We start from the raw sequence: 12,458 nt of genomic DNA, 5'->3' as shown, positions 1-12,458 counted from the left end.
AGAATGTGAAAAGAGAACCTACATTTTACAGAATGAAAGAAAATCTTATCTTCTGACAGAGGATTAATACCTAGAATGTATAAAGAACTCAAAAAACACCAAAAAGAACAAATAACAATTAATAAATGGGCAAGTAAATTAAACAGATACTTCACAAAAGAAAAAACACAAATGGCCAATAATTATATGAAAAAAAGTTCAACATCATTAACAATTAGGGAAACGCAAATCAAAACTACACTGAAATTTCACCTCACTCTAGTTATATGGCAGCCATCAAGAATACAAAAATAATAAATGTTGGAGAGGAAGTGGAGAAAAAGGAACACTTTTATACTGTTGGTGGGACTGTAAATTAGTACAACCACAGTGGAAATTAGTAGGGGAGTTCCTCAAAAGACTAGTCATAGAACCACCATATGACCCAGCTATACCAACTCCTCGGTATTTATTTATCCTAAAGAATTTATTAAAGTCATCATACTATAGTGATACATACATACCCATGTTTATAGCACAACAATTCACAATAGCCAAACTATGGAACCACCCTAGGTGTCCATCAACAGATGAGTGGATAAAGAAAAGGGGTGTGTGTGTGTGTGTGTGTGTACATACATAATTAGTGCTAATACATAATTAGTGCTCAAGAACACACACACACAAATGAAGTTTTATTCAGCCACAAAGAAAAATAAAATTATGTCATTTGCAGGAAAATGGATGGAACTTAAGACCATCATGTAAAGTGAAATAAGTCAAAGTCAGAACGTCAAGGGTTGTGTGTTTTCTCCCATACGTGGAAGCTATAGAGGAAAAAGGGAAAGAAAAGGGGCGGGGGGGTCACACGAAAAGCAAAGGGAGAATAGAGAAAGGAGACGAGGGGTGGGAAGAAGGGATAGAGGGGAGAAGCACGGGGTAGAGATACTGGCCAAATGATATTGCTATATTGTGTGCATGTACTGGTATGTAACAACAAATGCCACCATTATGTACAACTATAATACACCGACAAAAAAGAAAAAATAAAGTTCACACTGAAAGCAAAACAATTGTATGTCACATGTATATACACGCACAAGTATAAGAATATATGTCAAATGTGCATAAATATGCAAGGAAATATGTCATATGTATGTGTACTAGTATGAGAATATTTGTTATGTACATATACACAGTCAAGTAGTGATATGTGCTGTGAAGAAAAATAAGACAAGGGGTAGATAGTCAAGGGCTGCTAATTCACTCAGAATTATTGACAAAAGACTCTGACAAGGTAACACTTGAGTCAGACTGTGAAGGAAGAAAGGGAGTAAGCCATACCAATACTGAAAGGAACTGCAGAGCAAACAGTGTAAAGTCCTGTCTGTGCTACAAAAAAAAAACAATGAGGGTGTCAATATGGGGGGCGGGGGAGTAGGTAGACATAGGTAAAGTGGTGTAAAACCTGGTGTAAGACCATGAAAAGACTTTGGTTTTATTCCATGTATTATGGAAAATCATCACAGTTTAAGCAGGGATGAGACAGAATCTGATCTATGCTGTGTGAACAAGGGGAAAGTGAGAAGAGGGTAGGCAGCTGTGGTGGGCTGATTCTTGACCCCCAGGACCTCAGAATGTGACTGTATTTAGAAAACAGGACCTTTGAGCCAGTACTGATGGTAAAGGAGACCATCACAGTGAGCTCTTATCCACCAAGACTGGCATCATTAAGAGGAGAGGAGAGCACAGACACACAGGAATAACCAGGAAGCACATAGTGAGAAAGCCGCTCTCTGAAAGCCAAGGAAAGAGGCCACGGAAGACCTTGAACGTGCAGGCTCCAGGACTGTGATGACACAAATTTGTTGTTGAATCTGCCCAGCCTGTAGTACTTGGTTATGGCCGCCCTGGAAACAACAGGGAGAAATTCAAAGAGTACAAAGGTGCAGGTAACAGAAGGCAGCCTGGGCTAGAACAGTGGTGACAGAGATGAGACGAATATCCTCTGGGTAGAGCTTCAGGATTTGCTGACAGATTGATATTTACATGGACTATAAGAAAACACAAGAGTTTGCAGACAATTTAAAAGTGTTCAGCCCAGCTGGGTGCCATGGTGCACACCTGTAATCTCAGTGACTCAGGAGCTAAGGCAGGAGGAGGATCCAAGTTCGAGGCCAGCCTCAGCAACTTAGTGAGGCCCACAGCAGCTTACTAAGACCCTGTCTCAAAATAAAAAGTGAAAAAGGTTGAGATATAGCTCACTGGTGAAGTACCCTGAGTCCAATCCCAAGTCCCAAGAAGGAGAAAAAAAAAAGGTGTTTTATCCAAACCACTGGATAGATGGTGACATTTCTGAGATGGATAGCACAACAAAAGGAACAGACTGGGGACAACATCCAGAACTCAATTTCAGTAGGTTTGCAGTGCTATGGGACATCCAAGGAGAGATGGAGTGAAGAGTCAGATGTCTACAGAATTCTGGATTTAAAAAGAGAACCACATACAGTACACACTATTGGGATCAGTAGCAACAAATAGTTGGTAAAGCCATGGGTGCTAAATGAGATCATCTGGCACTAGTGGGGGAGGACAGCAGGTGAGCCATGGAGTGTTAGGAGAGAGGAGACCCCTACACAAAGGTGAGCAGGCAGAGCATCTAAAATGAAAACAGAGGTGTGAAGAGGAAGACAGCCAGACAGCAAGGCTCAAAAGTAAGGGAAAAAAAATGGGAGAAATAAAGTATGAAGTGGAGAGAGGATCACAGATAAGAAATAAAATGAAGGAGGCAAAGAAGCAGCCTGTAAATGTCCACTGGGTGGACAACAGGGAGGGATGTCAAAGACAAGGCTCAACAAAGTGGCAGGGGCACAAAGCTGGCCCAAGAAAACAGTGCCTCAGGAGGAAAAGAAGCACAGGTAACACTTCTGAGGTCAGCATAAGAAGGCTAATGGAGTGGTGGTTCTGGGTAGGCTGTGGGACAGATGTGCTACTGAGAAAGACCCAAGAAAGAAACTTCTGATGACACAGAGCAGAGGGAATCATTGCTGGAGCAACATCCAAGCAAGAAGAGGAAAAGGAAGAGGACCCTAATGATGGAGGCAAGGTCATGACCCCTGACTGCAGGACAGCTGGTGCCATGACACATGAGCAGGGGGAGATGTGTACAGAAGTTCTTTCCAACTGGTTCCATCTTCTCAGAGAACCAAGAGGCAAAAGTTTCAGTTGCAGAGTGCGGGGCTGGGAAAAGGAATGGTAGCAGTGCAGGGCCACAAAATCAACCCAGATTGTCCACAGGGTGCTCACTGCTCAAGTCAGGAAAGGGACCAAAAAAAAGAGAGATTTAGCCAGAGGTAGGATTTCTCCAGGAAGAGAGGATTCATGATCTTGTGAGAGAGTTCAGCATAAATGATCATACAACACATTACCCATTTTAGATTACGCTAAACGCCATAAAGAAAAAGAGAAAGATGTGTTGAGAATGCACAAGGGTGGTCTAACCCTTTAAGGAAGCCACATCTGAGCAACATGTGCAGGATGAGGAGTTCATGTAGGTTAAAAGGAGGCACACTAGGAAAATGAGAGAATGTGTTAAGTGCAGGGCAGCGAGAGCCACTGAGTTCAGTTGAGTGTGCAGAGAGAAGGAGTGATAGAATAAAAGGTTGGAAAGGCTGGCAAAGGGCCATCAAAACAGAAGGGATTTTGAAAGGACTTCACCTTGAAGGCAAGGGGAAGGCACTGAGGTGACAGCATGTGCATTCTAGAAAGATCATTCCTTATGGACTACCAAAAGGAAGTGTCATGGGCAGCCACACCTCAGGCAGAGAAACTAGGAAAGCCACAACCACAGTGATCAGGCTGGAAAAGATAAGGGCTTGTAAAACTGGAAGAGTAAAGGGCTGACAAAACCTTTTTCCTTCAGCAGGAGATGAGTGCCTCACTCCTGGGGCATGCTGCTTAAGTTAAAAATGACACCAGGTAGATAAGCTGCACCCAAGTGGGAAGGAGGAAGTCCACATCATCTTAAATTCCTACTGGGAACATCCAGCTCGGAGTCTGGTGTCTGGCTGACTCTTGTCCCTGGTGCTGCCTGTGGAACCATTCAGAAGGCAATGGCCTCTAGGCTGTAAGGCTTCCCAACTCCCACAGCTGCTCCTGAGCAGTCCTATTCATCTGCACCTGCATTGTCCCTGGTTGGGGAGATAGCAGGTGCTAGTAGACACTTCTACAGAAGCAGTATCCCAGGAACAGAGAAATGTGGCTTTAAGAACCGTGGACTGTTTAGAAGTGAAGGAGGGTGAGGATAAGGGAAGTCTAATAGAATTCCAAATTTTCTGAGTTTTGTTAACCGCTAGAACCCTGACCTAGAACAGTGAACCCAAGAGGCTACTCAGTAAGTATTTTTTGATGGAAGGAAATAAACAACTAGGTATACAATAGAACTACTTCCTCACACAGGAAACATCTGAGGGGGTTTGGGAGCAAGATCATGTGTTAGAGGTTTGGGTCACATTTAGTGTGAGGCACTTGAAAGTTCAACTGAGGGACTGAACATGCAGAGTGGACATGTGGGAGCTTGGAAGGGAGCCCTGGAATTCCTGGTTGTCAGGATCCCTGTTTTAAAAGGTGAAACAAAGTTAACACCTTACACAAGTAATTCTTCCACTACACAAGATACTAAAAGGTACCGTACAGTATTAAGAATAATTATAAGCTCTTTTAACCTTCTTTTGACAAAGGGCAGGGGCTAGAAAGAGTAGAAATTACATACATACATACATATATATGTGTGGTTTTTTTACCATCTTAGAGCTAATTAATGTGTTTAATGGTTTTACTGACAGCAATATTTTAACAAAATGTCCAGAAATTGCCAATGTAATACTGATAAAGTATCTACTGAGTCCTCAAAATCAAAGAGTCACTGAATCGTGTTTTAACATTGCAAAGACCACACTCGAAGCCACTTAGTTAACTCCTTTCAATTCCCACCTTGGGTTGGAAAAAATTAACCCTACTACTTAATGACTGAATGTCACAAAACAAATGTGTAACACCTATTTACTTGGTAATCTAAAATCTCTTTATTCTACATACCCAAATATTTCTTAAATAAATCAACACTGTGGATAACTCACAAATAAAACTCACTGATGCAAATTTTAAAGATAACACATCTGTGAGAAAACTGTACTGATTCAAGACAAAGATTTTAACAGATTAGAGTCTGTCTTAAAAATCTAGGTTTAGAATTGCTAAGCAAATCTGAGTCAAGACTGGCCAGCAAAAGTTTAAGAAAACAAGCTGATTTCAATTAAGAAGCATCTTCATCCAGCAATAACTACAGAAGGGTACTGCCTACTACCAAGGAGGTGAGGCAGGAGCTCACTGAAGCCATCCAAACATCTATAATGCAGGCTCATCTTTAATTCAAACTAAGCTCCTCTCACTCCAACATTAGCCCCAAATATGGAGGTAGCAGTTATCCAAGGGAAAAGCACTCATGTTAAATGCAAGCAAAATAATGAAGAGAAAACAAAGTTATTTAGTATTACAAGTAAACTATTAAATGCGTTTTAAGAACTGTACAAAAATTTTTCCTCTACCAATATTGGTGTTTTTCAAATTTTATTTGGAAAACAATCCTGATGATATTCAGTTTGTGAGTTTTCTGAACATTAATCCTCACCCTCATTTCTTTGCCTTTGTCCCTCAACAGTGCTTAATTTTTTCCCCCTAATACACAATTTTAGTATGCCACATAATAGATAGTTTGGTAATTCTACAAGGAAGAAAAAAACTGTTAAATATGTAACTGTCCCACCGATCTGAGGGTGATATGTTCCAAGGGGTTCTGCAGATTCTTTAACAGACTGTACTGAACTGTATAAATACTTAAATAGATATTGATAAAGTTTAATTAGCAAAAACTAATAACAAAATAGAATAATAACAATGGTATTTTTTTAATTTAAAATTTAAAGTTTATTTATGTATGGATTTCTCCATTTAATATTTTCAGATTGTAGCTAACCACAGGTAACTGAAACCTCGGATAACAAAACTGTGGACTAAGGGGGACCACTACACACTCAATTAAAAATGAATTGTTAAGACCTTTCAACTGAAAGAAGCTCATTTATTGCCGGAATTAATTACTTAACCTGCCTCCAAATACAATGATGTTTAGAATGTTTACAAAGCAGAAAAGTAAATTAATATTCAAAGACAGAAATATAAAAACTAGATTATTGATATCCTCACAACAATCACAGCCCAACACAAACTGAAACCTCACAGACTTGCACTTGACTACATAAAATCATGTGCTGTCACCATTTCTACCTGCTTATGCAGCAAAGAGACTAACCACTGTGATGACAACATCGCTAAAATTTACAGTGCAACAGAAACTAGGAAGGATAATTTTCATTCCAAGAATAATTAAAACCATCATGTGATCATATATCTACTGACTCAGAATGAAGTGGTACAAAAGTAATTTAAGGACAGGTGGATATTTCTTCTCAAAGTGCAATACCTTTTGTTACCTACATTAAAATTTTACCCACATAAAAATGATGATGCCACATAAGTCATTAATTGATGTGGTAATAAAAATCCACAAAAGATTAACAAGGTGTCTATTTTTACATATATAATACACTAAGAATTATAACCTAAACATAAAATTTAAAAGAATGAATAATAAATGTTTAATATTTGTGGAAAGTAAGGCTAAAGCAAGCATATCCATGTATGAAGATACTTCTTTTTAGGTCTTGTCTTGGCTTGAACTGCCATAACAAAATAAAATATGCCAGAACATAACAAAACATACTGAGTGGCTGAAAAAGTTTATCTTCTTAAACTGTCCTGGAGAGCAGAACATGACAACGGTACCAACCAGAGCAGTTTCTCTTCCTGGTTGGCACATTCTGCTCCTCGCTGAGTCCTCACATAATAAGAGAGAAAAAGCAAGTGCTCTAGTTGTCTTTTCCTCTCAGGACACTAACCCTAATGGATCAGGCCCCAGCCTTATAACCTCATTCAATCTTACCTACTTCCTAATTAAAGGCCCTTCATCCAAATACAGCCACATTGGGGGTTAAGACACAGGAATTTTGGGGCAACACAAACCTCAATCCATAACATTCTACCCTGGTCCTCCAAATTTCATAACATTCTTTTTTTTAATATTTTTTTGTTATTGATGGACCTTTATTTTTTACTTATTTATATGCGGTGCTGAGGATCAAACCCAGTGCCTCACACATGCTAGGCAAGTGCTCTGCCACTGAGCCACAACCCCAGCCCCCACTTCATGACATTCTTACATGGCAAAATACATTCATTCCATCCCAAAAGTCCCCAAATCTTAACTCTAATATTAATTCCAGCATTAGCACTAAAGTCTAAAGTCTTTTTTTTTTTTTTAGAGAGAGAGAAAGGATTTTTTTAATATTTATTTTTCAGTTTTCGGTGGACACAACATCTTTGTTTGTATTTGGTGCTGAGGATTGAACCCAGGCCGCAAGCATGCCAGGCGAGCGCGCTACCGCTTGAGCCACATCCCCAGCCCTAAAGTCTAAAGTCTTAACAAAGTAGCATCTAAATTAGGTATGGGTAAGACTGCAGATAAAATTCTTCTAGAGGCAAAATTCCTTTCCAGCTATGAACTATACCAAACAAGTTTTATTTTTACAAAATAAAATGGTAGACAGGCATAGGATAAACATTCCCATTCCAAAAGGGAGAAACAGGACAGACAGAAGGGACAACAGGTTCCCAACAAGACCAGAACTGAACAAGGCAAATTTCCACGGATCTTAAGACCCCCCAAACAATCCTTGTTGGCTCAATGGTCTGTCCTCCAAAACCACCAAGATGGCATCACCACCCCAGTCTCCTTGGGCCTCATCTGGGCAGCCCCACCCACGGCACTGGGCAGTGTCATCCTGGCCCCCAGAAACCAAAGAAGCCTCACCCTTTGAGAAGGAACTAACCCTGTCCACTGGGCCTGTGGTACGAAAGTAGTGACCCTATCAATCTCCAAATCACTTTCAGGTCCTTACTCCCTTGTCTCGAAGGATGAGGAGGAGTTTACAGCCAGACAGCTCTATTTCATGGGGGTTGTAGAATCTCAACAGTTCGAGAGCCTTACTTGATTTTATCTCATTTTCTCTATTTCCTTTACTCCCAGCTGGCAGTGTCTCTACTAGTATAATCTCTTCTCTATTCCTAGCTATTGCTGAGGTGGTTAACTAAATTTGCAGTTCATATCTACATTACTTCTTTATCAAATAGTTGTTCAGCCATGCCCTTAACTGTCTCTTCAGAACAAACTTTCTTGATTTTTGTAATAGGGATAGGCTGAGAATATTCTAAATCTTCAAGTTTTAGTTCTTTTTTTTCAAAATAGTTCAATTTTTCTCTCTCCCTCTCATGTTTTACTCTAAGCACACAGAAGAAACCAGGTCATACCTTTCATCCTTTCCATACAAATCCTTTCAGCTAAATATCCAAACTGGAAAATCTACTTTCCACAAAACTCTTGGCCAAATTCTTTAGCACTTTATAACAAGACTGATCTTTCCTCTAGCTCCCAATAACCTGTTCCTCATTTCCTCCTGAGATCTCACCAGAATGGCCTTTAACATTGTGTGCATGGTGATGTATATATATATATATATATATATATATATATATATATNTCTTTTTTTTAAGAAGAACGGATAGAAGCTTCCTTTCCAGCTCTCCTCTTTTCTTCCGGAGCCCTCAATGGAATTATCTTTAACATCCCTATTTCTGCCAACAATCCCTTCTCAGCAATCTAGACTTCTAGCAGGTACCTCAAAATACCTCCAACCTCTACCTATTAACTAATATTTTGATATTAGTCACTTAGGTATATTTCTTACATCAACATATCACTTCTGTTGCTAAATATTAGTTAATTCCAACTGTCATAATGAATTGCCATAAGGCTGTGTGACATACAAACAACAGAAATTTATTTTCACACAGTTCTGGAAGTCAGAAGTCTAAGATCAAGGTTCCTGCCAATTTGGTTTCTAGTAAGGGCTTTCTTCCTGGCTTTCAGAAGACTTCTCTGTCCTCAAATGATGGAGGAGAAAAAAAAAATGACAGAGCAAGGGACAGTGTAAGAGCACACTATGCAAGCACACACATGCTCTCTGGTGACCTTCTTTGAAAGACACTAATGCCCTCAGGTTAGGGCTCCATGCTCATGACTTCATTCAACCCTTAACTACTCCTTAGAGATCCCAACTGCTGCTAATACAGCCACATTGGAGATGAGGGCTTTGACATATGAATTTGCAGAGAGATACAAGCATTCAGTCCACACCAGATACTATAAATGTATTCTAAAATTTGCAAGTGCCCAGAATTGTACATGAGTAGGACCATATTGAGTTTTATGGATAAGTAAAATGTGCTTACACTAGTGTCAGCAACAGGCTGAGGTGTCGGCAGCTGTACCACATATCTCCAAATGTGAGCAGTCTGATCTCCAGAAGCTGAAGAGAGAAATTGGGGAAAATTACCCAATGTACACATCATACATAAAATGTGCTCTTTGCTATGCTCTGGCTAAGAAACCTCAGTCAGATTTTTCTAATTTAGTGATTATTTGGTGCAATAAATATTCTTGATTTAAGTAGTTAATTCACAGACTACACAATTCTATTCAAAGGAGTAAATGTACAAAATCAGGATTATGATTACTTATAAAACTACATCCCCTTTCATTTTAGGGTAGAAAATTTTGGAGGTTCAGAGAAAATTTACAAATATGTAGATTTTATTTTCTATCTAATAGGAATTTTATTACACCATAGCTTGTGACTAAAATAGATTCTGAGATGTTTTAGCAACCTAAGATGTTTTAATGCATTCATCATTTATAGGACTTTACAATTTGCCAGGCACCTGTTACTGTTACTTATTTGTGCTGCCTCCCTATTCTTCTCTTTTCCCCAAAGTTTGGAAAGAAATGCTTTGACTCAGGAGTGAAAACAAAGGGTAGAACTACAAAACCCAGAACAGGCTCTCAGATTTACCAGAATGGTGTCGTCTCACCCCTCAAAAAAACCATTTGGGCCTTCATCTTCTCTTCACTGCTGCAGAGCTTCCTAAAGAAACTACTACATATGATGACAGTAGTATATTTTTATGGCAGAAATGAACTTACTGCCCTAACTTGCCAATTTTTCTTCAAATCAATAATATATAGAATTGCAGTCTAATGCTCTTCTCTATCCCCATTACTTTAATTATCTCCAAGTTTCCATCAGTACCTTTTTTAAGCATCTCTTGGTTTCACCCCTCCTTTCTAACCCTTTGGTGTATTACATCTAGACATAGCCAACACACTGGTATCTTTGCTGCCTTACCCTTTTTTCCAATCATACAACAACCCACCAATATAATAAGGTTTAAATTCCTTGCCTACTTTAGTCTTCAAATACTTATTAAGGCATAAATTAGCTATGATGGTCTAGGCCTGTGAAAATTGTTCTCAGATTAACCTTCCCACCATATTCCTCTCACATATAAAAATTCTCTGACCAGACTGAGTGACTTGCTGCATCTCACACATTAAAAGTACTCATATGTGGGCTCCCTGCTTAAACATTTCCACCTGCATGAAGCACCCAGTCATCTCAACTTTTAGGTTGTACCTTGGGATCAGCAAAATCTGGCCTTTGTGCCAAATCCAGGTAGCCATTTTGGTAAGTAAAAGGTCATCCCTTCACCAGTGCATTGTCTCTGCTGTTTTCATACAACAGCAGGATTGAGGAGTTTCAACAGAGACCCTCTGGTTAAAAGATAAAAATATTTACTAACTGGTTCTTTATGGAAGATTTGCAGACCTCTAATCTATCAAAAGCCTACACATACCCTTCAAGATTATCTACAGTAACCCCAAAATATCTACAGGTGTCTTGCAATTCTTTTAGGAAAAATCCTCAGAAAATAATGCTACCTTCCAAAAGCAACAAATGTAATTATACTTTTTAAACCACTATTTGAAATATGAGAAATCCAAGTTACCACAGTGTAAGTAAATTGTCTAGAAAGGAATGAAAATGTGCTGAGTCTAGAAAATTGCTATCTCATTATTATTTTTTCTCATTTCTTTATTTTGGATACATATAGATTAGGAAATACAGCAGTATTCACAGGGTTTCAAAATATATATATTACAATTTACTGTAAATTATCATAGGCAATAATAAAATGCTTTATAAAAAAGACTTCAAGAAGATTACAAATTGAAGCACAACACAGTAGTATACACCTATAATTCCAGCTACTGCAGGGGCTGAGGCAGGAGAATCCCAAGTTCAAGGCTAGCCTGAGCAAATGAACAAGATCCTACCTCAAAATGTGCAAAATAAAAATAAAAAATTTGGGAATATAGCTCAGTGGTTGAGTATCCTTAGAAGTCAATCTCCAGTTCTGCCAAAGAGAGAGAGGGAGGAGGAAGGAGAGGAGGAGAAAAGGAAAAAAAAAAAAAAAAAAAGAATATGAACTAATTTTAATCTCACAATAAATTCAAGTAATTCCAATCTGTGATCCACTACTGGTTTTAAAAGTACTACTCTTTATTCATTTCTCATTTAACTCATAAAATGCCTAACTTTCATAAAAGCCATGGATAATTCAGATGCTACCAAAAAAGAATATTTATAGTTGTTTTACTATTATCAATAATTTTGTTCAATTAAAGAGAAAAAAATCAACATACCAGTTAGAGCCAACTGCTCTGAGGGATGAAATTTTATAGAATTTACTGCAAAATAAAAATATTATAAACACAAATTTAAAGTAACAAAACAATTCATCAGTACTTATTAGCCACATATATATTTGCAAAGCTAAAATTAAAAATTAAAGGCACTATGATAGTTCAATATTAAATCCTCTCACTCAATTAAATTATAAATAAATGTGTTAGAACTACCAGATTGCTAAATATAGGAAACACACAAAAAAAGAACATCAATAATCTATTTCTTTTTACAAACAGGGAGTTACTTAGAGCTAAAAATAAATCAGGGTGAAAAAAGACATCATTGTGACAACAGGCAAAGGCAAACTCCAGTATGCAGACGCTGCCTACTGGTCCCTAACTGACAGGCCCCACCCTGTTCTCCTTCCCAGCATACAGAATTCCAATCAATTCAAGACAAATAGAGACCATGAGTGAACTCCCCCAATCCAGGGAAAGAACTGGGTTAAACTGTGATGATAACCTTTACTTTTTCTTATTCAAGAGTTCAACAACATAAAAAGGGTAGTTCAATGAAGGTTTTCTGAGGAAGCTCTCATTTTCTTAAAAAAGTAGTTGAAGCCAAAAAAGAACCTCAGCACCTCACTCCCCTTGCTTTCTTCCTTGACTGCAGATGAGATATCTCAATGGGTGGTTAACAAGACAACAAGCACAAGGA

At 38.5% G+C, this 12,458-nt stretch overlaps 1 protein-coding gene across 5 annotated transcripts in view; it reads right to left on the bottom strand.

The window, feature by feature from the left end:
* Wdr37 (WD repeat domain 37) overlaps nucleotides 1-12,458 on the bottom strand; it is a 71,901-nt gene that overhangs the window by 27,859 nt on the left and 31,584 nt on the right. For 4 of the 5 annotated variants that reach the window (XM_015495141.2, XM_015495143.2, XM_048812602.1 and 1 more), the window contains 2 exons: nucleotides 11,756-11,800; nucleotides 9,445-9,521 (listed from right to left, as the gene is read on the bottom strand). In XM_015495141.2, the coding sequence (XP_015350627.1) occupies nucleotides 9,445-9,521; nucleotides 11,756-11,800 (122 nt within the window). The remainder of the gene's footprint in view (nucleotides 1-9,444; nucleotides 9,522-11,755; nucleotides 11,801-12,458) is intronic. The other variant, XM_048812603.1, reaches the window with a different exon arrangement.

This window comes from Marmota marmota, unplaced genomic scaffold, assembly GCF_001458135.2.
Source record: "Marmota marmota marmota unplaced genomic scaffold, marMar, whole genome shotgun sequence".
Lineage (NCBI taxonomy): Eukaryota > Metazoa > Chordata > Mammalia > Rodentia > Sciuridae > Marmota > Marmota marmota.
This window is presented reverse-complemented; position numbering and strand designations above follow the sequence as displayed.